Genomic DNA, 27,212 nt, shown 5'->3' with positions numbered 1-27,212 from the left:
GTACTGGTGATCTCATTAGGCCTATTACACGGGCTGGGAGTAGTTGGTTTGCTACTTCAAACCTCCAAGAGTACCTGAGACAGGAGGACGTATACTCTCTTCTTTAGTATCTATTTCTTTGGTGGGCAAAGCATTTTGTCCACTCTACTTCCCAGCTCTGAGAGTTTCTGAGATAAGAACAGTGTTTATAAAGGGTCATGAGTGGAATAGAATTCCAGAACATGAATTCTCAGGAATACTGTTTCCTGGAGTTTGAAGGAATAACTATTTTTAAAAATCAACAGTTGAGCAAGATAAGGATATGGATATTTTAAAAGAGCACAGTCTCTAGAAGTTGCTGCTATTATACTGAGTCATACTTTTGCCCTGTGACCTCATATTTCCCAATTGCACAGCCTGTGTATAAGCAGTGAGAAATGTCCCACTTCCTCATTTACTTTAGTGGGTCTCAACTGCAGCATTTTAGAAGCAAACATTGATTTGACACTCAGGAGAATAAAACAAGTTGAGAACAGAATGTATTTGGAAAAGCTTAAAATAAATTTACTTACATTATTTTAGGGTCATTTAGGATTATAGATCTATGTACCTCCATGATATTTTTTAACAGTCACTGTGACCACAGGATACAAGTACTTTGTTAGCCATTTTATAGGTAAAAATGAAGGATTGACTACACAAGCCAACTTCCCTCAGATGACTATGAAATCTTATGAATAATGAATGACCAAAGAGCATGGAAAAATGCATAATAAATACCGAAATGTTTATGAAAGATATTTATGAAAGATATTAAGACTTCTGTGTTTGAATATGCACATATAATAAATCTAAAAACATTTGTTATGCCTGTTTTATTTCTCACCATAGGGGATGGGTTGGCTCATTCAACAAAATGTTTATTTTTGGATCCCTGCAGTATGCTTGTGTTAATGCCTTGCTATACCTCTTCAACCCCAGTCTGACCTGAGGTTATCATCCAATTAGAGATTACTGTCCATTTAGGAACCTCTAGTTCCCCATCTCCCTTCATTGAGCTCCATTCTACCCACTTCCCTTACCCGTAACTTTCAAAATAAAGCAAAATGGGAAAAATGGAAGAGGGGTATCCCAATAACTGACTTTGCTACAAGACTATGATGTGCTAGAGTGACTGATACATTTCCCAGTGGGAATATTAAAGACCTGGTTGTCTTCTGTATGTAGCCATAAAGACCATGGGGGCCAAGTCACCACCACTGTATCTTTAATATACATTACTAGGTATTCCATCCTTACCCCTAGAATTGCTCCTGAAAACTTTTTTTTCCCTTCCTTAAGTGGTTTTACTTCCATCTCTTTTCCTAACCCAAAGAATCCAGGCACATTTGGAAGCAGGACACACCCATTTCTGGATGGTGAAGGAACGATAAACAAATGTACTAAATTTGTCAGTGACCCTGCTGCCAGGGAAAAACAAAAAGAATGGGACAAGGGACAGAAGAGGCAAAGGTGGGTAATAATAATAACCACCATCTTGTCCTAAGCGCCAGGCATAGTGCTAGGTGCATTACCTGGCCGCCGTTTAATTCTCACAACAAAGCTCCATACTGGGCACTACTGCATTTACAGATATGAAAACTGAGGTAGGGAGAAGTGACTTGTCTGGTCACCTAAACAGAGCCTGCCAGAGCTAGGGTTGCTCCAACTCGTGACAAGTGTGCTAGCAAAAGAGAGAAATAAGAGTAAAGGTTTTGTTGATTTTTAAAGGGCAAACATAGCACTTGGTGTGTGTGTGTGGGGGGGAAACGAAAGCAATTGGATAAGCAAATGACGCAGAAAGAAAAAGTGAAGACGGGTCGCGAGCCAGAAGAGAAAACTACACTCGAAGAAAAGCAAAAGAAATTTAAGAAACTACTTGAGCGAAGTAGGGCGAAGGGCCCGAAAACCGGGCGGAAACGACGTCAGAAAAGGGCGGGCCTAGCTCCTCCGCCTGGCCCACTCCCTAGCGGCCCTTCCAATTAGGAGGCGGAGGCGGGACTTCCGCCTGCAAGACGGCTGCTTCCGGCAGCGTCCGGAAGTTTCTACGGGGGGGGGGGAAAGGGCGGGTCCAACCTGCGAGCCCAATCCTGACGAGCCTTCTTTGCCCGGGGCCTCCTTGGGTAACTTGTTTTAGGGAACCAACACCATGGCGTCGGGCTGCAAGATTGGTCCGTCCATCCTTAACAGCGACTTGGCCAATTTAGGGGCCGAGTGTCTCCGGATGCTAGACTCCGGGGCTGATTATCTGCACCTGGATGTAATGGACGGGTAACTCCTGGGGGCTCGGGGCGGGTTGCCTCGCGGGGCGGGGCGGCGCACCTTGGTGGAGCGCCTGCTGGGTGCACGGCACCCCTTCCCCGGCGGAAGAGGGGCTTGAGTGGGAACCCTACCATCGCTGGCGGCGCTGACGCCTCTTGGGCCCAAGTCTAAGCCCTCCCATCCCCCGCTGAACGTGTGGGCCAAGGACCCGGAAGCGACCTCGAGTCTCTCGGACGTGTGTTTGATGTACACGTAGGGAGACCAAGGCCCAAGGAGATAGGCATGCCTTCCCCACGCTCCTATAGCTGGCTAGTGACAAAAGTGGGGAAACACCCTTGTGTGAGGGCCGAGAGCTTGGCACATGGCGTGAGATTGCTCAAGTGTTTCCCCTTGCCAAATTATCTTGGACAAGCCACTTAACCTGACTGAGCTTCAGTTTCATTTCTTGAGGACTGGGAATACTCAGAATATGTCTTAAACGTCTTGGAAAGTGAAACGAGAGAGTGCAAGTAAAGTTTACCGTGCCTGGCACATAGTAAATTCACTAAAATTATTAGTTGTTGTGTCATTATTCGAATTCTGATATTCCTGTCTATTTTCTCTTCAGGCACCCTGCTCTTCAGGGAGGGCAGTTTTTTGTAAGTAATTTTCAAGCACTGTAGTTACAGCACATAATGTTTGGAATTAGGATACAACTTTCTTAAGCTGGTTATAAAATGAAACAAACCTAGAAAACACGGTAAGACCTATTTAAGAATATAGAGATTGTGACACATTTGCAACTTAACGTCTTAATGGCTTTGCCAGGTGCCTGCCATTCTCAGAATCCCCGTGTTACCTAGTCATAAAAGTCATAACCTTGCGTCAGGATAGGAAAAATAAACTTACTTAAAATAGATAAAACCTCCATGTGCCAAAGTCACTCATGTTGGAAATTGCTGTTATGTACAAATGATTAATTACTTCCTTTTCTTTTTAATGTCACTTCTTTGTAAGAATTTTGTCTTCTTTTGTTCTGTGTGGCTAAATCTGCCCTATTTTCAATCCCACCTCCTGAATCTGTTTTACTACAATGGCAAAGCCTTGCCTTAGAGCACTAGGAATTATAGGCTCAATGTGTAAGGTCAGTAAATACTGCCTTTCACATAAGCTTGATTTATTTGCCATCATGTGTAATTCTACTTTATGTGTGAATCTATTTGATACAGAAAGCAATTTGCTTTAATAGCCTATGTATGGATTAGTGGAATGGATAAGAAAAATCATTTGTTTTCATTTTGCAAATCAGGAGTATTTCTGACTACAAGAGTGCAAGCAATATTTATGACCACTTGTCCATTTCTTTTCTGACACTTCTTGTTCGTTAGCTTACACAAACTTAGGAGGTTGGTGCTGTCGTTATCGACAGGATTTTTGACAGCCAGGAATATGCCAGTCTTGCTATATACATAGGAAGTGGTGGAGCCAGGATTAGAAGCAGTGTGACAGTCTGTGTTGTCTCAAAAATGCTTTCTGTGAGTCCTGGGCTTGGAAAAAATAAGACATTCTGTGTTCTCAACAAGTAATGCCGGATGTGGTGGTGCACATTTGTAATCCTAGCACTCAGGATGTAGAGGCAGGAGAATCAGTGTGAGTTCGAAGGCAACCTGGGCTACATAGCCATTCTGAACTGCACAGTGAGACCCTGTCTTAGACAAACAAACAGACCCAATAATGTATACACTTATTTTTGTTATCTGTTTCATGTCTGTCTTGGTAACTGTAGTATTCTCTACAGTAAAATACATGACAGGCTTAGTTGCCATTGGTTAAGTGAATGGATGATTAAATTAATAATAGGAAGACTCTTTTAGAAATCACTTATACTCCCTCCCAGGCCTGTGCAATATCTTGAGTTTACTGAATGAAATATTTTTTAGACTGATCTCCTTTTGCTAGGAAACAGTGATTTGGAGAAACTAAAGTCTGCAGCTTTTAAGCCTTTTCCCTTTTAATCTTCACACACTTTACTAAAAGTAAGAATTGTTTTTATTTGCCTTTTGGAAAGGAACAGACCAGTTTGGGAAGGTTCAGCCCCTTTGTTGATGTCTTGCCAGAAGAGACAGAACCTAGCTGAGCTAATGCCAGTGCCCCTTTGCCAAGGGCTGTGGCATCTCGATCAGAGGTGCCAGTGTGTGCAAAGGACTCCGTTTCCAAGGATGGGCAGTTGAGCATGTCTTCCCTCCTGGTACTGCCTTTGAGTTTCCCTCTTTTCTGAATTATTTTCTAAAGTTCCTCTAACATGCTTTGGATGTGCTTACTTTCTAGTCTCTAGGGCCAAATTTCTTTCCTGATTTAAACTGAATGTCTTGACAGTCAGAACTAGTTTGGAGATCACTCTGGAAGGCAGGATACATGTATGGTTGGTATTTGGAATAAAAGACAATGTAGAAGAACACGCCAGAATACACAAATGCCTCATGGTACAGCAGTGATTGTAATGTCTCAGTCCTAAGTGTGGAAACAGAATAAAGCTGTTTCTAAATTAATGACCAGGATTTAAAATTGGAGATTTTTCACATTCATACTGGATTTCTGACTTTGGAGGAAAATTGTTTTAAAAACCTAAGATGGACCAGCCCTCATCCACACTCTGACAGGGCCCTGATGAATGAGCTGAATGGGGCAGCAGTACTTCTGCCAGGCCCAGCGTTCATTTGTCCCCCACAACCATCTGTCCCGTTTGCTCCTGGGTGTTATATGCCAGTTTCCCGTGGCTTGTTAGATTGTGATCCTGATTCACAGGAAGATTTTTTCTAGTTCCAGTCTTGATGTGTAACACATCAACCTTAATCCTCCCTGTTATGGTTTATGTCTGTGTGTCCCCCCAAAGCCTCATGCGGTCATGGGGCAGGCTGTTAAGAGTTTGGTTATTATGGGTTTGAGAGCTACACCCGCCCTGGGGTGGATAGTTTGCATATGTAAGGGAGAGAAAAAGGGTGCTTGAGGCCATTCCTCCCCCATTCCGCCCTGGCCCTGGCGTGTGTGTCTTCGTAGTTGCTTAGCTGTGTTCTGCTGCCCTGAGATGTAGCTCTCTGCCACGTGCCACTCTGCCTTACAATCTGCCAAGTACGGACTGAAACCTCCACGAAATGTAAGCGAAATAAACCTTTCCTTCCTTAATTTTGGGCATCAGGTATTTTATCCCAGCAGTGAGAAAAAAGTAACCAAGACACTCCCCTTCACCAAGTTTATCTTGTTTGTCTGATGTAAATTGCATTACAGTTATATTCAAAGTAAAGCTTAAGATTGGTGATGGAATGCGATGACAGACAGAATCTTATTATTATATCACAAACAGTTATGGTTAATTCCAGTAAGTCCTTGGGAAAAGAAATACTTAGTTATTGCACTTTATTTCTTGTACACTTTACTCCAAAGTGTACCTTCAGGAAAAACAAAGTAAAATGAAGAGGACTTCCTGATGCAATTTCACCTCCTTAAAATGAATTTAGTATTTTCCAAGTTGGTCTGAAAAGAACTCCCTAAGGCATTTGCTAAAAATTAAGGTTCTCAAGCCCTCTTTGGAGTCTGTAGGCTTGAGGCTGTATATCCATTTGTAGCAGGTGTTCCTGTGGGTACTGTTGGCAGGTGAATTCAGCACAGCCTGGCTTCATGCTAGGGTTTGTAGCCCTTCCTTCTGAGAGTGTTGGTACATTTTGTTCTTCTGGGGTACTTAGCGAACCCGGTGCATCCAACTGCTATCAGCAGCACAAACAGTCACATAGTGTGGGGGTCAGTTTTATATGTTGTGCTTTAGTTTCCCAGTAAGTAAAACCTGTATTTGTTTGATTCTTGTATTTTCTTCGGATGTGGTTATCTTATTACCCTTATTATAAATGAAACCTAAGATCAAGACAAAAAAACTCATGAAGTGTATGAAATCAAAATCTTTTAATTCCAGAGTTATCTTCAAGAAGCCTTATTGACTGCTCATTTGACCCTTATTTCTTGTTTAAGTAACATGCATCTTATTGGTAATCCTGACTGTGATTTCCTTTGGTCAGTAAAGTAATCCTTAAGTACTAGAAATCCAACCTGTAAGGACTCACGTGTTAGTTTGTGAACGTGTCTGCAGTTATCTACCCCTTTCTGCAGTGTTCTTTCCCCCAGACTTTTTGGTCATTGTTTTCATTGTCGGGGCAGATGTGCAAAGTAATTGAGACCCTAACAGTTGAATCCATATTGCCTGTGTTCCACTCCCGCCTGTGGTACTTGCTGGCTGTGTGACCTCAGACCTCTTTTCCTCATCTGTAAAATGCAGATAATAATACCTGTTTCATAGGGTAGTTGTGAGATTTTAAAGGTTTAATATGTGGGATGTGTTTAAAACTTGTTCCTAGACTATGTCTCACTAGTCCTCATTCTGCCATGTATCTATACTTAGAACCATAGCCATGATTTGTTCCCTCCTTACTTCCCCTCCCCCCACCTAATCAGATGACAAATTCTGGCAGCCTTGAGACTCCTTGTCATTATTACTATTCCTTGCCATCTCCCAGTACCTCCTTTACCTTCCTTGCCATTTATTGTCCAGCCCATATGTCTGCTTTATTGTTTGTATCGTAGCTATTATTTGCTTCTTGCTTAAAAATCTTACTTCATATTTACAGTGGAGTAAAGTTGGAAGAGCGGAGCTTGGCATTTGACACACTTTCTTTGATAATACCGACCTCTTGGGTTTTTCAGATCAGGCAAGCGGATCAATACTGATGTTTTCCCCATCTGGGAACATAACCTGCTTATTTCTGCCTTTATTTCCTTTTCTTTTTCTGTCTTTACAAATCTTAGTGTTTTTTAAATCTCATGATCTTCTAACATTCTGTATTATTCACTCTTATTTTTAACTGGCTTACCTATAATCACATACTGTCTGTTCATTATTGCTTAACTAATCTCAAAGCCAGTACTTATTTGATTTGTTTCTGTGGCACTGGGGATTGAACCCAGTGCCTGCACATTGAGCTACATCCCCAGCCCTTTTGTTTGTTTGCACAGGGTCATGCTAATTGCCCAGGTTGTCCTTGAACTTGGAGTCCTCCTGCCTCAGCCTCTTAGTGTGCTGAGATTAAGCCATATGCCAGCATGCCCTATTTAGTTTCTTACTCATGTAACAATTCAGTATGGGTGGCCTTTCCTACAGTAATTCAGGGGAATAGACTTCTTTTGTCATGAAGGGTTTTATTGGTAGAAAGGTACAGTGAGAGTAAAAAAAGAGTTTTGGATAGGGTTGAATGTTCCTCTTCCAAAGTGTGGCTGGGGTTGTAGCTCTGTGGCACAGCGATTGCTTAGCATGCTCAAGGCCCTCATGTTGGTTCCCTGCACCACAAATAATAGAAAACAACCTTACCCAAAATGCCTGGGAACAGAAGTGTTTTAGTTTTTTATTTTGGAGCACTTACGTATATATAATGAGATACTTGGGGGGATGGGACCAGAATCTAAATGTGAGATTCATTTTTTTTCATATACACCTTATACAGATCCAAAGGTAATTTTATACACATTAGTGACCCAACATTTTGACTGCAGTCTGTTACATGATGAGTGGAATTTACAACCCAAGGCATCATGTTGTCACCCAAAAGGTTTCTGACTTTAAAACAATTTTTGGGTTTTTGGATTAGGGATGCTATGTACCACTTCTAGACTCTGCGATGACTCACTCACCATCTGTCTACAATAGCTAATCATATGGGCTGCTTTGGACATGAATGGAGCTGGGAAATGTAGTCCTTGGGTGAGTTGGCTTCCCACTTAGCACAATACTGTAGCAGTAGGGTCCTGAATTTTGGTGAGTGGCTAGCCATCACTTGCCAATGAGTTCGTAAACTCAGGCTAGAAAAGGAACACTAATGTATTTCTTCCCAAGACGTAGTCCTGATGTACCGAGCATGGATCTTGCATATAGGAGGTTTTGTTAAATATTTTATTGAACTAGTGACACATCAGAGGTATGAACTGAAGCAGGTTAAAACCATTTTGCATCTGATATCAGGCAGACTTCATTTGAATGCTACCACCATAGTTTTTTTTAACTGAATGACTTAAGGATGTTATTTAGCCTGTGTTCTTCACTGGGAGTAATAGTAGTACCTTTTCATTTGGCTTTGTGAAGGTGAAATGAAGTATAGTCCCTGACATGTAGTAAACCCACAGTAAAAATGGTTATTTTTAAGAAAATTTAAATTAACTGTTATTTAGAGCCCTGTGATTGAAATGGATTGGAAGTAGCCACAAATTTCCTGTGACAAGCTAGGATTCGGGAGACCTGTGTTAGGGTTGTGAATTTTACTAATTAGTTGTACGTTTAAACTTTGGGGTTTTTGACTTTGTCATCTTTCCATTTCTACTTGTCACGGGTTACGAATTACAGACTGATCATACGTGACATTACATATTTGTTGAAATATCACAGAGATACTGTTATACAAAACCAAAGTTATTTTTACTTTAATTTTAATATTGTATTAAGTTGAAAAGTAGCGCAGTCCCAGTCTCCTCTACCCCCATCACACTTCATACTGAGAGAGATGCAGAAACTGAATTGAAAACATTTTCAGAGTAAGATTTTGTTTGTCTTGTAGGCATTTTGTTCCCAACATCACCTTTGGTCACCCTGTGGTAGAAAGCCTCCGAAAGCAGCTAGGCCAGGACCCTTTCTTTGGTAAGTGGGTATTGCGCCATCTGACGTTGAATGTTGTTCAAATAAAGGAAAAGTGGATAGTTGATTTCTTAACTTCAAGTTCATCTTTTACTCTTCCCCCTCATCCCCCTACTCTGCTCCGTGCTAGGGCTTTAGTAGCCTGAGTTTAGTAGCAAGCTAAACTTTCTTCTGCCCCAGAGCCTTGGTACTTGCTAATGTCTGCCTGAAAAGCTTTTTACTTGGCTGACTGCCTCATCTTTGGGCCTCGGGTCACTTGTCATTTTCTAAGCAACTATGCTAAATTAACTTTTATCCAGTTTTAAGATCTTGTTGATTTTCTTCTTAGAAGTTCCTTCTGTCTGAGATTACTTTTATCAAACTAAAATCCATGAGATCAGAGGTTGAATCCACCTTTTTTACTGCATTTTTCCTAAAGTTAAGCATTATACAGGATTGGAACTCAGTGTAATTGTTAATTGAATTTATGAGTCAGGTGACTGATGTGTGGTCTGGAAGTCATTTATTTCATAGAAAGTGCAGCCTTCTACACATGGAGCCTAAATATGGTCCACCTCAGTGTCTTAGGATAATAGGAATTCAGATTCTTAGCGCGTGACCTGGAGTTACTTCAGCCGAGGCATAGATTCAGTCCACATGTTTTTGCATTTGTTTTAAACCACGTTAGCAGTGCCTCACTTACACAAGTTTTTAGAAATTGTTTTTATGTAACTTCTAGAACTTACTAGAACTTAGTTTTATTGTTTTTATCAGTGTACGTTGGACAGTTTTGTAAAGGACTCTGTGCTGTTCACTATGGTAGCCACAAGCCGCATGAAACTATTTAGAAGTAAGATTAAACATTGAGTTTCTCATTCACAGTGATCCTGTTGCAAGTACTTAGGCACACAGGCAGTGACTGCTGGCCTGTACCATGCAGCTGTGGGACATTTCTGTCTTATGTAGAGAATTCATGTACTTTGAGTGGACCAAAGCATGCTTTATCACCTTGTTCTGGGGACACAGCAAACAGTGTTCCAGCAATATGGTCATCATTTGAAATTTCCAAATAATGGGAAACAATCCTCTGATTAGCTAATTTTTTTTGCCATTTTTTGGAAAATGAAATTTCCAAAGTTAATTTATTACTTCTTTAATCAGCTTATACCAGATACATGACTCTTTCTGTGAATTTTTCACACACAAAAAAGTGGATGAAATAGCATGCTTCGACCATACAATAAGCTGTTGACTCTTGTGTCTGGCTCATGTGGGCTTGAAATTGTTTTTTCCTTTTTCTGCCTTTTAGTTTGGCTCTTGGTGTGACATCTTAACACTGTCTGTGCCTCCTATCAGTGTCTTTCCTCTTTCCAGTCCTACGGCTACTGCTACATGCACTCCACTTTTTTTCCTGCTGTGCCTGTTTGCTGAAGAACTTGCTGATTAGTATTTCTAACAGAAGCATTTTTTGTTAATTCTTGTGTCTTTGTTGTTGGATAATTGCTACATGCATATATTTTAGGAAGTAAATCATAAGTTGTGTGTATAACTTCTGAAATTTTTAGCTGCTCCACCTTAGTATTAAGCAGAAATAACCATCTAAGGAATAAAGTGATAAGAAATCTTTTCTCATTATCCCAATCAGTCTGACTACTGATTTAGATAAAATATGGTTATATTGTTATAATATAGTATGGGGCCATGGAGATCTTTAAGACCTTTTCCAATTATCTGTGTGGTGAGAATTACTTTCCTAATACTAAGGTGTTGTTTGTTGCTTGTTGTGTTGATGGTGCAACGGCAGTGGTGAGTTAGGGGCAATGGTGCTTTAACCCAGATCTTTGCAGTGGTGTTGAACATAGAGGAAGTGCCCTTATGAAGCAGTATAAATTACTGATTAGAGTAGGTCTTGGTTCTTGAGTACGTGCCTATTGAACATTTGTATGAAAGAGAAGGCCCTTTTGCATACTCAGCTGTGACACTTCTTTCAGGGAAAATCTCTTGCATGATAGTTTGAATTATGATCTGAATTAGCTTTTTCAATGAACACTTTTTTCTTGAAAAAACTGACAGATAAACTGTATGTTTTTAGAATTGGCTATTTTACTGATATTTTCTTTATAATTAACAAAATGAACTTGTCACTTCAGGAAAAACACCTTGTCAGTTTTTGTTGCCATTGACAGAGCTTGCAAGAGAAAAATAGAATATTGGACAAGTATCCTGTACCATTCTGAGCTCGACGGCTTCCTGATAAAGATACTCCTTGCCTTACAATGGCTTTACTTCTTAGTAAATGCATTGTAGGTTGAAAATATGTCAGAAATGCATTTAATAGCCCTAACCTTCAAACTTAATGCCTTACTCTAGCTTCTCTTAAACATACACTGAACACTTACATTAGCTAGTAGTTTCGCAGAATCATTTAACAGAAAGCCCATTTTATAGTAATTGTTGGGTATCTTGTGTAATTTATTGAGTACCTATATCCAAAGTAACACTGGCAACACAATACATTTTACAGTGTCTGTCATTCACTCGTGACTGATGAAGAGCTGTGGCTCATTGCCATACTGGGAGGAATAATTACTGTGCACATAGCATTCTTTAAGGAAAAATCAAAATTTAAAGTACGCTGTTAGACCTAGAACCATTGTTAAATCAGAGGTCAGCTGTGCTGTTTCTTCATGTACATCCATACTATTGTGTGGTTTAATTCATGAATTAGGCACAGTGAGGCACCGCAACAGTAATACAACATCTGTAATAAAACGCGAATATAGTCTCTCAAAATAGCTTACTATACTGTATTTATCCTTGTGGTGATGTGAAATAATACTTAAAGGAAGCACTTCACAGCCTTTCTTTGGCATAACCGTTATCACCAGCATTATTACTTGTGAGCCTTGGGGTGATTATTCAATAAAATACGGATCCCTTAAACATGGCACTGTGATGACTTGACAGTGGATCTGACTACCAGGATGGCTACTCTGTGTCTAATGGGCGGGTAGGGTATACAGTGTGGATTCACTGGACAGAGGGCTCATTCACAGAGCAAGGTGGTTCAAGGTAGATAATTTAAAACTTAGAAATTGCTTGTTTATTTCTAGAATTTTTTATTATTTTGGACCATGGATCAGCAGCAGAAAACCTCACAAATGAAACTGCAGAAAGCAAAACCATGAATAAAAGGGACTACTATTACTTATTTAATGCAATAATTAATAAGTAGATATTAAAATGTCTTAATTTGAATTCCTAATACATTAAATATCTGTAAATCTAACCCATACCAACAAGTTATTTGGGCTCTTCAGTAAGTTTTGAATGTAAAGGGAACCAGGTGCTAGGATGCTTGAGAACTGCTGATCTTACTAACTGTAGGCAAATTATTGATCTATGACTCCCCCAAATTGTCGGGATTCTCCAGTGAGGGTTGTTAGTTACTGTAGGCTAGAGGCTGAGTAGGAATGGAATGACTTGGAGATCTGATAACTTAGAGAATGAATAAACTGGATATTACGAGGCAGATTGAATTTTCCTTGTTGAGAATATATGAAATAAGGAACTTGGTAGTGAATACATTTTTGAAGAGTAAATCCAGGCATTGTGGCACATGCCTGTAATCTCACCATTTGGGGAGGCTGAGGCAGGAGGATCACCAATTCAGGCCCCACCTGGGCTACTTAGTGAAACCATGTTTCAAAGAAGGATGCAAATGTAGTTCATTGCAAAGGTCCTGAGTTCAGTGATCAATACGGTGAAAAAAGGGAGGGAAAGTTTTGCCTACTAAAGTTATAATGTATTTTTTCTAATTTAGAAATAAACTTAAATCTTGATTTCATTAGTAAAGCTGTGTGCATTCTTTTCATGACATTTTTTCTAAAACTTTGCTAAACTTTATAATCTTAGTTAAATTCTGAAATACTACAGATTTGTTTTCTTAAATACAGCTTGGCTATGTCGTGAATGTTCTTCTAGCAAAATACAAACTCAGAAACTCTCCTCACACTACCCTGGATCTGGCGTAGGATTTTTTTCTTCACAAAGGTGTTTCTTGGTTTAGTCTCTTAATCTGCCCTTTCCTGCACATGAAATGCTCTTGTTTTAGGTCATGATCTTTGAAAAGGCCATTCCCATGTCCCCCCTTACATGCTTGAGTGAACCAAGCTTTAGAATTAAGGTGAATGTCAGACTCCTTGGCAGCCTGTCTGTCCCAGAGTCTGTCCCTCCTTCTGCACTATTGTGTTGTTCAGGTAACGGCCATTCTGTTCTACTTGCTCAGGCCCAAATCCTTGCCATCTTAACTTCCTTCTCATTTTCTGCGTCTGAACCATCAAGCTCTTAGTGGCTGTATCTTCAGAACTTTGCAGACTACTCAGTTGCTGCCATCGTCCTTCTACCTCAGTTATTATCACAGTAGCCTCCTTGATCAGGCCTGTTCACTTCATCCAGAGTCCTGGGGTGTTTTTCCCATCTCCTTCGGAGTACAACCCTTGGCCTGCAGAACCCTCTGCTGGCTCTTCACCGAGCCTCCCTAACCTCATGCACTCCCTCAGTACAGCCCCTGCCCCACTACGCTGGTGCTGTTAAGTGTCAGCCAGTTTTTTATTTTGTTTATTGTGTCCTTCTCACTAAGCATGTACTTCTTACTACAGCAGACAAATAGCAGCCCAAAGTCTGTTTTCTGCCTAAGCCCTAAAGTATTTAATGATTCAGTAAGTGCTCAGTATAGGTTGGTTGGAAGAGTGAATGGAGAGTCACAGAAATTAGCTTTCTGAGGGGAAATAGGCTACACAGCTAATAGGAGTTGTTCAAGTTTTTTACAGTGGCATTTCCTGGACCTGGAACCAGGTTTCCTGTCTTCTGGTCATTAGTTTTCATACATAGCAACATGTGCTTTTTGTGAGGGGAAAATGGGCGGGGGAGTAAATGAATTTAACTAAACCATCTTCAGAATAAAGGGAAACTACCTGTACTGCAGTGTAACTTAGTAATTTTTTGCCATGCCAGAAGAGTTTAGATTCAAAATGGCCCAAACTACAGGCTGCCTATAATAGTAGGAGCCAGGTACTTTCCTTCTGGTGATACTTAGCAACCATGTCTCTTCTCGCTAGACATGCACATGATGGTGGCCAGGCCGGAACAGTGGGTGAAGCCAATGGCTATAGCAGGAGCCAATCAATACACCTTTCATCTCGAGGCTACTGACAACCCTGGGGCTTTGATCAAAGATATCCGAGAGAATGGGATGAAGGTAAGAAGTCTGTGATGGCAGTAGTGTTTATATTATTCCCTTCAGTTTGGAGTATTTGGTGGAAAACAGGAACTGATCGATAAAGACCTAATATAAACAGCCACTCTTTAGCTATGAATCCAGAGTTAAGTATGAATTGTCAGATAGGCTTTAGATATACCATTAATCTTTCCTGCAAGTTACTGCTATTTGGAACCATTTATATATGATAGCCACATTGACTTTAAAAGAAAGCAACAACTTACGGTCTGAGTAACTTATTCCATTTATTATTTTTTTACAAGAATTGATATTTCTCCTGGGTCTGATAGGCCACTGTAACGTAGGGAAATAATTGTTAATGTGATGTAGCACATTTATCTCTCTTACAGGTTGGCCTTGCCATCAAACCAGGAACTACAGTTGAATATTTGGCACCATGGGCAAATCAAATTGATATGGCCTTGGTCATGACAGTAGAACCTGGGTTCGGAGGTCAGAAATTCATGGAAGACATGATGCCAAAGGTAACAGAAGGATTTGATATTGTATGCTCATTCATTTAGCATGTATTGAAAGGGTCGTCTCTGGAGACGTGCCCTGTTAGGGAGGTGAGGGACAGGGGATGCCTAACTCCTTTTCATACAGTGTGAATAGCTATCATAGATTTAGGGTTTGGGTTCAGCATTGGTATTATATGCCTGTCAGGAAATTTCCTTTTGAAACCTTTATCTCGGTAGCCTCTAAATATCTTGGGGTTTTCATTGAGTATCCATAGTTTGCCTTTGTTTTGTTTCCATGAAATCTAGGCTCTACAAAACGGTGGCAAAGTGAATGCCTTTCGACAAGCAGGAAAAGGTCTACTTTTACAAAGCTTAATTCATTTCTGTACATTAAAAAGTATGTGTTCCCCAATATTGTTTTTTTCTGATAGCTTGTGTTTGAGAGATTTGGCATTTTAAGGGCTAGCTACTGACCTACTTGATTTTTTTTTTGTCTATCTAGGCTGTTCTTTTCCCACGTTCCTGTTTAGAAGTCACTTGTTTGTTCACATGTGTCTAGGTTCACTGGTTGAGGACCCAGTTTCCGTCTCTGGATATAGAGGTCGATGGCGGTGTAGGTCCTGACACTGTCCATAAATGTGCGGAGGTGAGATTGCTGCTTGACCGTGACTAAGTCCATTTCCTGTCCCTGTTTGGTGGCCCAAAGACATTTCTCCTGTTTCCTAAATTGACTTTCTTTCTCTGGAAAGTATTTTTTTATTGTTGTTGCTGTCGTCCACATGTAAAACTAGGAAAACAGAGCCATAAGTAAATTTCTAAAATGACATAAATTGTTAAATAGTAAATCATGGTTATTTCAGTAATGTTCGTTAATGGAGAAAGAGTATGTTGAATGCCAGCTCTTTGGAAGATCATTAAGCTCCAAGGCCTTGGGATGACAAATTTTTCCAAACTAGGAAAAGGGAAGATATCTTCTATTGCTTTTTTACCCCTTGCCAAAAGGAGTAAAAAAAAAAAAAAAAAAATGCAGAAATTTATCTGACCTAAAGTATCATACTGTTTTTTAGAAGTATTACCTATTTGTCACTTGTAAGAACTGAACAGTTTTGGATAAAAATCTAGGCCTGATGCCCATTTTACCCTGTGGCAGTGATGTGCATTTGTTTTTGCATAGCTAGCTTAGCTTAGTTGAGTTGCCAAGCTTCATAAGAGGATGTCAACCCTTCGAATACCACTTTGGGTGATTACTGCTTACATGGCCTGCTTGGTTTGGGCAGGGGGATTGTGCAGGGTTCTTTGAGACATTACTATGAAGTCTAGGCTGGCCTGGAACTTGTAATCCACCTCCTCAGCTTCCTGAGTGCCAGGATTGCAGGTGTACACCGTCAGGTCTGTGTACATGGCCTTTTATTCAGCAGTGCAGTGTATCTGCACTTCCGGTTTCTTCTATAGCAGCCATGCTTTTCTCCTTGATGCATACCTATCAAAACTTGAAAGCAATAAATGCTTATGAAGGAGGGCAGTGTCGCCCAAATAAGCATGGAGCGTATATTCATTTTTCCCTTGTAGATTGCTTTTTGTTGAACTATTGTGCTATTCCTGCTCTAATGAAGAGACATGTAAAGTGGTAACCCGATAATACTTTTATGATTTCTATAAAGAATGTTGTTGGAGATCTCATTATCATCATATGACAGAGTCTCCTTAGATAAATTGTTCTGCTTGTGGTTCTCCTCCTCTCCACTTTCTTGCAATAAATTACTTAACAGATTGGTATTCTCTCAAGTCAAATACTAGGAAGCTCAGAGCTAAACTTAGAGGTGTCTTTTTTAAAAAAAAATTTATTTCTTTGCTTCTACATTCTTCTAAAATACCATCTTAAAAATCTTTCTAGCATTGAAGAATGCTAAGGAGGCATAAATAATTCCATTCTTCCTGAAACAAAATTAGGTTATTTAAATTTAATGTTACCAGTATCTTATGGATAGTTTTACATTTTCACAGTAATTGTCCTTTTGATTAGAGCTGGGGATATAGCTAAGCGGCATAAGTACTTGCCTGGCAAGCCTGAGGTCATGAGTTCAATTCCCAGTACCAAAAAGAAAAACCTTCACTGAGTAGATTATCCACAAATTCATGTAATGAATTCAAAGATTAATAAATAATAGCTTGTTCCTTAGTATCTATAGGAGCATTGGTATATATTGGGGGAAAACCCTTAAAGGATTTAAGACCTTATCTAAATATTAGCAAAGATACTGCATAGTTTATTTAGAATTGATGTAACCAGAAATTGAATGATTTTTCTTTTTCTTAAACACATTTGAAAATGTTATATTTTCATTCTTGAATGTTTTAACTTCCCACCTCATTGCATTAGATTGCTTCAGTGTGCTTATCTCAAAGTAGCTTTTAAGGCAGTGATGGCAACTGTAGTCCAAGAATTGTTTCGGGCTCTCGTGCTTCTTTAAGCCATAACCTAAGTGTTCACTTCTTCCAGGCGGGAGCTAACATGATTGTGTCCGGCAGCGCCATTATGAGGAGTGAAGATCCCAGATCTGTGATCAACTTACTAAGAAATGTTTGCTCAGAAGCTGCTCAGAAACGTTCCCTTGATCGATGAAACCACAAGAAACACAGTGTTTGTGTTCATGAAACCTTTTCACTGGAAAACAACATAGACTACCAGATCATATAGCAGTTGAGGCAGTGCTGCTTTTCTGAGCAATTATTCCAGTGATTAAAGTCTGTGGTACAGAATGTTTGGAGAGGTTAGAAATTGGTGTGTATTAACTATATTTAGGGATGCAATTTAAAGATTAGAGTGAAATACCCTGTTTTTGTGGGAGAATTGATTTTTATAGTGTGAAAATATGACTGTTAAGGTTACAGAAATGTGTCTTAATGCCTAAAGACGGCATATTAGCTACTATGAAAAAAAATTTTTTCTGTATTTTTAAAAAGAATGTTCTGTTGTTTGCCAGCTGTTCTCTAAAAGCAGAGGGAATCCTTGTTTTTCCTAATTCATATTATTTCTGATTTGTTTATAAGCTTGATAATATGAATAGAGTAGAACTAAAACATAGAAGCTGGGGTGGGATGGCAAGCCATAGTCTTGCATGGAAGATTTTTCACTTTTGATCTTATATTCAGTGCATTAAAAATGATAAAAGCAATATATGAGACCCAGGGGTTCTAAAATTCAAGTATGAGTTTTATCAGTGTTTGCATTGCCAAAGCTGGTTATTCAGTGATTTCCTCCTGGCTTTCCCAATCTCACCCACCATTCTCGAGGGCGCTGAATGATGCTGCTGTGTTTGTTAGCTCTGTGTAGAAAGGAGAAGTAAAGCCTGCCTTTGGAATTTCCATTGTGTTGAATGAATTCTGACTCTGTTCCTGTCTGTTTGCCCTTGGCAAATCACCCATCCTTTTTGCACTTTTAACTCAGTTATATGTTGAATGTACTGTAACTGTAAAAACCATGCAGATTGTGTTGAGGACCAGACGAGGTCTGGAAAGTTTCCAGTACTGTTTGTAGAATTTAGAAGATGCTCGATGTACGTGGCTAACATTCTATAAGTTTATGTTTTGTCAGCTCTATTTTTATATAATCTCATTAAACCTATAAATTATTCCTGTAGGTGGCAGGGTAGGTATTTTTGTTCCATTTTAAAAAGGAAGAAAGTAAAGCTCAGCAATAGGATGACACCATAGGAAGGACCTAGTAGGGCAGGATCTAGGGTTTTTCTGGTCCTCCTCCCCTTTTTGTAAACAAATAGAGCCTCAAGGAGGTAGACTAAACAAAAGAAGCTTCTTTTATTTACCACTGTCTTATTTTCAGTCTGATTTTGCCCTCTAGCAGCATCAAGTGGCTGAGAATGCTCTGGAACTACAGATCTTGACCCCAAGAATATATATTTTATTGCAAAATAAACCACGTAGGCAAAGAGATGCCAGGCTACAGAGTTCATCCACGAGCTAAGTTACTTTGAGCTGTGTTCCTGCTTATGCAAAAACTACAGCTATGTATCAGGTACTGTATTTTTCTGAATACTCGTACTCTGTGATAAATATGGCAAGTAACAGGACCAGTATTTCTTGAGATGATTGAAAATATTTACATTAATACTTACGCATGGAATAGAACTTGGTTAGGTTTTTTCCTATACTGTGAGTAAAAATTTGTTGCTTAGTATTATTTTAATTTTGACTTAGGAGGAACATGTGCCATGAATAGGTAGCATTTAATTCTGTCACACAAGGCATATAGAAATAACTTTAATTAAAAAACTTACATAGAAGATTATATAATATCAGACATGACGAAGATTTGAATTTATTTACCAGGACAACTTGGGTTTGTCAGACTTGTTTTTTTTTTTTTTTTTTTTTTTAAAAACAAATGTACAGTAAAACAACAAGCAAAAGTTTGTCAGTATTGAATTGGAATTTGTTGTTTCTTTTGAAGGGAACAGTATAATTTCCAATCCTGAACAAAAACTTACTGTTAAGTTCCATAGACTAGGCCAGATGGCCAGGATTTTCAGTTATATGAAAACATACTGATTGTTTTCAACTTTCACATAGGAAAAACATAGCTTAATAGTTTCAAAAGGAATCCTCCTTAATGTGTGCTCCATAGTATCTAACACTGAAGTATTGTCCTTTGAACATTTTAATGCGTGGGGTGCAGATAAGAATAGAGTTTTATTTGAATAGTTATGGCAATGTAGGAGCAAATTAGCTAGAATTATAATTATTAAAAAAGTTATAATGAAGGGCTTTCCTGTTTATTCCACATTTTAAGTTGATTTTTCTTCATGAGATACATAAAATAATGTAGGCACAATAAATTGAGTTTTCAAAGATGTAATAGTTTAAAATTGCACCGATACTTAACTCTGATTTGCGTGTCTTAACTCTGTTAAGAGTAAACAGTACCCTGTGGTTAGTCCAGCAGATAGCGGCATTTAAATAGATGAGTATTGTGTTATTTGACAGAAGAATTTCCTTAAATAACTTCTGTTGTTTAAACATGTTAAACACAAAGCCAAAAGTACTCCCTCTCCACAGTCAAACTCCTAGGCATCTTTCCTCATTGGAAGCCTGTGCTCTGTATTACAGCTTACGTTTCATAGGGTGGGCCATATGTGGATTTTCAAGTGGAGTGGGTCATTGCAGGTGCAGTTTTAAAACTATGCATGTGTGCATATGTGTATATATTGTATATACATGTATATATTCCAGTATGTTGCTGAGGGAGTTTCAGTGAATTGTCAGAGGAATAGAAAAAAGAACTGCCATCTGATGCTTGGTGTGTGTCTGTGTGTCTGAGTATGGGGGTGTGGGTGTCAGGGTGTGGTGTCTTAAAAATTACCCAGTAAGGTGATTGGACATCAGATTGCAGCAGTTAATATATTGGTGCTTGTAATTTGTATGATAAACACAAATGATGAACATTTGTCTCTAGGTGGAAAGCTAGCTACTTCTGTGCTTCAGGAAGGAAAAAGAGGCTTCTCTTGCCTGTTTCATAGACAGCGTAAAAGATGAATACATGCAGTCCATTCTCTTTCTGGAATTGGGACGAAAGGGTGTGGAAGGTCCAGAACACAGCTTATTTTTCCTCCTTTCTTCTCTTCATTTAGATAATTTTCTTTACCTGTTCCCTGTCACCTGTTTTTTTTAACATTAGTAAGTGCTAGACCTAAGGCTTTATACTCTTCCGTTCCGTCAAACTGGTTTTTTAGATGGTGTCCATTCTCTGATGCACTGGTACCGAAGACGTCACCCTGGAAAGCTGTGCTTGGCCTCTCTGGCTGCTCCTTTCCTTCATCTTGGCAGGATAAGGCTGCTGTGTCTTCATCCTTCAGCGGAAAAGCCCGTCGTTCCCACCACAGAGACTGAAAGGAAAAGCTTTTTCAGTTAAGTTTGAGTTTGTTTTGCTTAAATTCATTCATAATAATAACCATTGTTGTGTTTGTGTAGCAGATAAACGTATACGTTTTCGTTTGGATCTTAACTCAAATGGGGCATTCTGAGAATTGACTGGTGAGTTATTTCTTCACTTTGCCACTGTCAAGAACAGGAAATGCAGCTGGGCATGGTGTCGCACACCTGTAATCCCAGCACTCAGGAGGCTGAGGCAGGAGGATCACAGTGTGTTCAGGGCAAGCTGGGGCTAGGAAGTGAGTTCAAGACCATCCTGAACTGCATAGTGAAACCCTGTTTCAGAAAACCAAAAGAAGAGGAAATGCTACCACAGGGCAGTGGTCTTCATTTTCAGCCTAAGAGTATTTAGAGAAGCCCCTTAGCTTTTAATTTTTCTTCCCTGAGTTTTCTGCAATATGCCTATTAATTTCCGTAGACTCCACTTTCCCTTCTAGATCTGCTGCTGCTTTTTTGTGGCATGTGTTTATGAAGAAGGGCACACAAGTGGGTGCAGTATTAAAAAGCACTTGCTTAAGGCAGGAACTGGCTCTACGAGGTGATAAGTAAAAACATACAAGAGGAGGAAGAGAAATGGCTGACATTTACTGTGTACCAGCGGCTGTTCTGCATTAATTACATTTGTTTGCTAATAAAGTTTCAGTAGCGTCCCCACTCCCTAGTAGGTAAATAAACAGGTGGACGTTGGTACTGACATGCTACACAATGACATGATTGCCGTCAGTGATGGAGCTGGAATGCTGCAATACAGATCTGATTGTTACTCAGATTTCAGATCTTGACTGGTACACAACGATGAAACTAAATTTATAGTAAGCAGCATCTACACACAAGTTTTTTATTTTTTTTTAATTTATTTTTTGTGTGTGTGTGGTTTTTCTCCGGTACCGGGAACCAAACTCACGACCTTGTGCTTGCCAGGCAGGCGCTTTGCCGCTGAGCTAAAGCCCCAGCCCCTACACACAAGTTTTTTAAAAAGTTAAAAGGTGCAGTTAACCATACACATACCTTGATTTCTTGGCTTTCATTTGCAAAGGGTGAGCCTTGTACACACAGGTCACGGTGTGCTGGCGGCAGTGCAGGGGGACTTTGAGCAGCGTAGTGCTGACTGCCACTGAAGTCACTTGGGGACTCCTTGAGGAGCACCTCCTGTCCTTCAGCGTTTTTACTGTAAGCTCTAGTGAGAAAATAGATGGCATTAGTTATTTCTTGAGACCTTAACATTTTGTGAACCCAAGGTATCACCAAATCAGCTTGGTGTTCTCCTCTAAACAGTTCTGCATAAAAGATTTTTAAAAATTATTTATCATCTTCCTGATGCTGTTCTTTTCATATTTCAGAGGCTTATACATAGTACTTTGTTATTTTGCCAAATTTTACTAGTGGTTTCTTTAAGTCATGTGGTTTGCTTTTTGTGTTTTGTAAGACAAGCGAGGGCAATTCCTTAGTCTCAGTCCTTGATCTCTCAGAATGTAATTATTGTAATGCCGTCTATGGAGGACTCAATTCATATTTTCCTCTGTATTTCCAGGAAGTTTTATTTTCAAATATGGAAAAAGAGGAGAATTCTAGAACCTCATCTCTGTTAGGAGAACTTGAACAAAGAATTACAGCAAATCTAGGTATCTGGAGACCTAAACAGAAAAAGGTGTTTTATGGTACTAAGTAAATGAGAGATGCCCCTTAACTTTACATTATCTTGCTTTTTGAGTTTTTTAATATAATATCATTAAATTAAAATGTAAGTAGTGTAAAACACCAGGGATTCTTTCAGATCTATAATTACTAAATATGTTTGTTTATTCTTCCTTCTCCAACACCTGTTTATATTTTTAGATTCTTTGGTTTTTAGCTAGATAGGTTTCCTGAGAAATTTTGCTTTAAAATATTATTTTTGAGGGGCTGGGGATTTAGCTCAGCGGCACAGCGCCTGCCTGGTAAGTGCAAGGTCGTGAGTTCGATTCCTGGTACCGGGAAAAAATAAATAAATAAAACAAAACAAAATATTATTTTTGAAACAGTTAATGTTAAAATAGATAGCTTAAATTGTACACCTATGTTAGGTCCACTGACCTACTTTATATAGAGAGAATTTTCATGAGAAATAGAGTAAAATGACAGAAACTCACTTTAATCTTTCCATAATTAGCCTAAATATGGAATCCTAGTAGCTGCAGTGCGTCACTGCTCAGACAAAAGCAGCTGATGTTACAGATGGCACTGAGGGTTTCCTTTCTGGTTGTGTCCCCTGAACTGCACAGAGCTTTGCTCATTTCACACGGACCCTGTGCTTTGGGTTGTCAGTTTAAAATACGCACCTGCTGTTTCTCCTGTGCCACTTGCTTTGTTCCCATAGTGACCACCTGGCTTGCTCTCTCTCTTCATATTTTTTGTGTCTTAGAGAGAAGGCTTCATCAGAAAGATCTTCTACCTGGAATTAGAAAAATATTTTGCTTTTATGGGAAATATTTTGAAATATGACACAGGTTTCAAAGTGTTCTCATCTAGAGAACAACAGCAAGCAAACTTAATTTTAAAAGCAATCTACGTTAGTCCAGAAAGTAAATGTTAGGAGATTAGCTTCAAATGGGAGTCTAAAGCTTTTTTTTTTTTTTTGGAGCTAGGTCACAGTGTGTAGTTCAGGCTGACTTTGAACTCACTATGTAGCCTAGGCTGGCCTTGAGTTTGCCGTGACCTTCATGCCTTAGCTTTTAACTGCTCACTCTTGGGAAGATTTACCTAGATTATAAATGGCTTGGTGGGGCTTTGCAGTAGCCACACCTTATAGGAAATATTCTCAAGTCTCTATTCATTCAACACAGCTTTTAATGAGTTTCCATTATAGAACACACATTGTTCTAAGAACTTGTTAATATGAAAAAACAAAAACATAAAGCTGTTGTCTGAGATAAATTAGAATTTATCTTATTAGTATCTAATTTAGATAACTGTGGATTATGATACATAGGAGTTTGTGTTTCCTGGCCAGGATCAACGAATTAGAAAGAGTGCTTAGAAGTAAGTAGGAAGGGCATTAAAAGAAAGGTAAATCTGGTAGTTGAAAAATCTGAATGCTGGGCAGAGCACTGTTATCTGACAGAAACCAGGATTTCTACATTATGTTATACAGCTTCTGCAGACCATCACTTTGCAGTTAGTTATACAGTATTTTTCTGTTCTTATCTCAGTGTAATTTTATCAGTACAGTCCCCAGTCCTTTACCTGCAATTCCAAAATCCAAAAATCTGAAAAAATTAGTTTTTTGTACAATTCACACAGCCTGATCTAAAATGGAGTGAGATCACTTCTAGTGTATATCCCATGTCCCACACATGCTTGACTGTGGCGCTGTTTTGAACTGTAGAAATATTGCATGTTAAAAGTACCACATTGTCTTTCTAAAGTCTAAAATCTTAAAAATTCTAAAGCATATTGCCAGGTGTAGTGGCACACACCTGTAATCCCAGCACTCAGGAAGCAGAGGCAAGAGGATCGTTGGGAGTTCAGGACCAGCCTGGGCTACAAAGTGAGCTCAATGCCAGCCTGAACTGCATAGCGAGACCCTGTCTCAAAAAGACAAAAAAAAAAGTGTATTGAGTCTAATATTTTTATGGCATCGTACATCTGAATAATTTGAGACTAAGTCTCCTTGTGCAGAGAAATATGACTTATACTGAGACAGATGTAGCTTTTATATAATTTCAGTGTCAACTCAGTAATATTTTCTGTTCATTTATATTTGTCTTATTTTTGTTCTCAGATGTGCACAGAGACATTTTAGTAGGATTAATATCCTTTGTCAAACTTGCTTTTTGTAAGTGTAAAGAACAAAATTAGTAGAAGTGAAAAGATTTGTGTTCCCCTTTAGTTCCTTAAAATATCAAATTAAGCATGCATTGTATAAAGTGCAGTTATCCTATTAAATGAAAGGTAGCTTACCTCTTCACCTAAGTTACATTCATCCAAAGGCTGAAGAACAGCCATCCTCCAGCTGTTGAAGATAATATTTCAAACACCTTTTATTAATCTTTCTAAATGTAGCAATTTTTTTTAAGTATAGGTAAATACATTAGTCATTCTGTGGAATTTCCATAATTCAGATGGTTATTTTAATACTTTATTTAAAGACAAAGGGTAGTTGTACTACGAGAAAAGGATGAAGTCTTTACTTTTTTACCTTGGAGTGTACACATGTCTGTTACATAGCTGTGTTTTATATGTAATAATTATATACTGATGCTGAATTAAGTCAGTGATACGCCAGTAAACTGGCTTGGCCAAAAAGGAGGGGGAGAAAAGACTTAATTTGTAGTGTCTGCCAATTGTTTGGGGTGAGAAAATGGTTATCTTTGAAGAAAAATTTGGCATTTCTTTATGTATCAACTCTCATACTTTCTAGGTTACTTCTCTTAATGCTTCACAGTAATTAATGAAGTAATGAGATAAATTATGAAATTAAAATAGAGATAGGAATTAACTGTGGTTATTGCAAGGCTCAGGTCATGATTTCCAGCCATTTCTGTGTGTACTTTCTGTACTTTCATTTTGAAATCATATTCATGATTTCAAATTTTTAAGAAACTAATCATTACTAAAAAAAATTCTGCTAACCTCATTGCCAATAGAAGATCTATGTGTTGCATTCAGAGACCTCTACAACCTGGTTCTTTTCTAGCCTTAACTCCTTTTAAAATCAACCTATATAAAACCTCAGTATTTTCCTAAGCCTTATATACTTGTCTGTCTGCCTTTTATGTTCTCCCTGTATAACCAACCTCTCTAACTTCATGGATATCCTCCCAGCCCTTTCCATTCATCTTTCTAGATAATGTTTAATACTGACTTGGAAGTATATCAGAATCTTACTTTCCTTATCACGTGTTTTATCTTAGAATGTGATATATCATGCAAACCTTGCACAACTGTTTCTAATGTGAGCAAGCATCGTGTGTTGCTAAAGTACCTTTTAATGCTGTATACATAATATAGTTGAAAGAAAGACACTTCTAAAGTAAATCAGTCTAGAAATTACTACTTCTTAAAAACTATTGGTAAAGCTGTGCTACTACAGGGCACTTTTTCTTCAGCATGAGTAATGGAAAGTTTTCTTTCACCTTTTCCCTCTGTGGCCTTTACAAGTAGGGTAGGAAGAAGGGGAGCATCCTCTTCTCGGTTAAAATTCTAACTTCACTCCAAATTTAAGCTTATTGAACGAGGAGAAGAAAGAAAAATAGAAAGATGTAAGTATACATACCTTGGAGTCAGTATTTCCTTATATTGGAGTTTTTCTAACTTAGCCGGGGCTACTAATGACATAGGAATCACAATGTTATCTATGTCATAAGAGCTTTCACTTCTTAACCTCCGTCGTGCAGTACTCTGCAAAACAGGATTATGGTACTGCTTTACATTAGTGTCTAGTCACCTGTGGTGATATTCTTTCATGAGTTATAAAAAGAAAATATGCAGTATACCTGGTGCATAGTTTCAGTAAATATATTGTTATTAGGTCTGATTATAAAATTTACCAATTAAGAATGCATGCCTATATTTTGTAAATTAAAACAGCCTCTCTGTAGGTGTGTAGTGTATATTTATGTACACAAAGGTGCATGCTTCTTACTGGGAAAGGCTTATGAAATACTATTGTAGTCATTATTAGCTTCATTTGTGTGTTCCTTGTCCTGTCCTTTATTCAGACCATTCATTTCTAAACCTTCTCACTTTTTGACCTCCCGAGTCCCTGGCCATATGACAAACAAAACAGATTAACAGCAACATATTCTGAACTCTCCTTAGCAAACTGTATTTAGCTTCTTATGTTAAAGAGTAGAGATAGCCACGATAAATGTTCTTAACAGAAAAAGTCCATAACCAAAGTTTAACAAGCTCTTAGCTTCTAAGTAAAAAAGTCTTATCTAACCAAATTTAGTTTCCTATTGAGATAGTTCTAAATGTGCTAGTAAATAAGGCTGATAAAGATTAGCACAGTATTCTGCAAGCCATTTTGGTTTTACTTGAAAATAAAGTAAATTTAGAGTTCAATCTAAACAAAACAAAGCAAAAACCTACTTGTGATGATGAATTCTGGGTTCTTGATATAACATTGAAATTAGAGACAGCAGTAAAATTGCAATGGGATCCTGGTTCTGTGTGTTGGAAAGCAAATTCCTCAAATCTATCCCTTTCTCCTGCCATGGAAAGAACCATTCAGAATGTCACACATTAAACATGGTCAAGATTATTAGAATTATTTTCCTAATTAGGTGAGAAATGATTATTTCATTTTCTTTAAATTCACATATCAGAAAATAAGCAAAAGGAAATTATAAAAGAAGAGCCGTATCCACACTCTTGCTACATACAAGTGTTTCTATTTTCTGGGACCTTGGGATTTTTTTTTTTTTATTTCTTGAGTAGTATCTGCTCTCTTATCATGTCTTTGGTGTCTGTGACTCTTACCAGTATTAGCAGTTGCACTGTCAGGACTAATCATAGTTTTATCTGTTCATTTTCTTCTGAACACTTGAGTTTTGAAAAGGTTTCTACAACTAAACTAATT

At 38.6% G+C, this 27,212-nt stretch overlaps 2 protein-coding genes across 9 annotated transcripts in view; one reads left to right on the top strand and one right to left on the bottom strand.

Moving 5' to 3' along the window:
* The first annotated feature begins 2,063 nt into the window (after positions 1-2,063).
* On the top strand, positions 2,064-18,070 carry Rpe (ribulose-5-phosphate-3-epimerase). 8 transcript variants are annotated; one of them, XM_013520682.1, is made up of 8 exons: positions 2,065-2,278; positions 2,888-2,911; positions 5,886-5,893; positions 8,907-8,986; positions 14,083-14,222; positions 14,594-14,728; positions 15,264-15,350; positions 17,205-18,070. In XM_013520682.1, exons 1-8 carry the CDS (start codon positions 2,168-2,170, stop codon positions 17,325-17,327), a joined length of 708 nt encoding a protein of 235 aa, XP_013376136.1. In that variant the 5' UTR covers positions 2,065-2,167; the 3' UTR covers positions 17,328-18,070. The 8 variants fall into 8 exon arrangements, with proteins under 8 accessions (XP_013376130.1, XP_013376136.1, XP_005397004.1 ...); XM_013520678.1 differs by lacking the exon at positions 5,886-5,893 and having other exon boundaries at positions 2,201-2,289; positions 2,888-2,918; XM_013520679.1 differs by lacking the exon at positions 5,886-5,893 and having other exon boundaries at positions 2,228-2,278; positions 2,888-2,918.
* An 899-nt stretch (positions 18,071-18,969) lies between these two features.
* Positions 18,970-27,212, bottom strand: part of Kansl1l (KAT8 regulatory NSL complex subunit 1-like) — a 91,143-nt gene continuing 82,900 nt past the window's right edge. The window contains exons 10-15 of the mRNA XM_005396949.2: positions 26,723-26,841; positions 25,905-26,029; positions 24,590-24,641; positions 22,969-23,081; positions 21,659-21,827; positions 18,970-20,604 (exon numbers count right to left, since the gene is read on the bottom strand). Coding sequence (XP_005397006.1) covers positions 20,374-20,604; positions 21,659-21,827; positions 22,969-23,081; positions 24,590-24,641; positions 25,905-26,029; positions 26,723-26,841 — 809 coding nt within the window. The 3' untranslated portion in view covers positions 18,970-20,373. The remainder of the gene's footprint in view (positions 20,605-21,658; positions 21,828-22,968; positions 23,082-24,589; positions 24,642-25,904; positions 26,030-26,722; positions 26,842-27,212) is intronic.

This window comes from Chinchilla lanigera, unplaced genomic scaffold, assembly GCF_000276665.1.
Source record: "Chinchilla lanigera isolate Chin_1 unplaced genomic scaffold, ChiLan1.0 scaffold00056, whole genome shotgun sequence".
In the NCBI taxonomy this organism is placed as follows: Eukaryota; Metazoa; Chordata; class Mammalia; order Rodentia; family Chinchillidae; genus Chinchilla; species Chinchilla lanigera.
The sequence above is the reverse complement of the archived record's forward strand: the minus strand, read 5'-3'. Positions and strand labels throughout refer to the sequence as shown.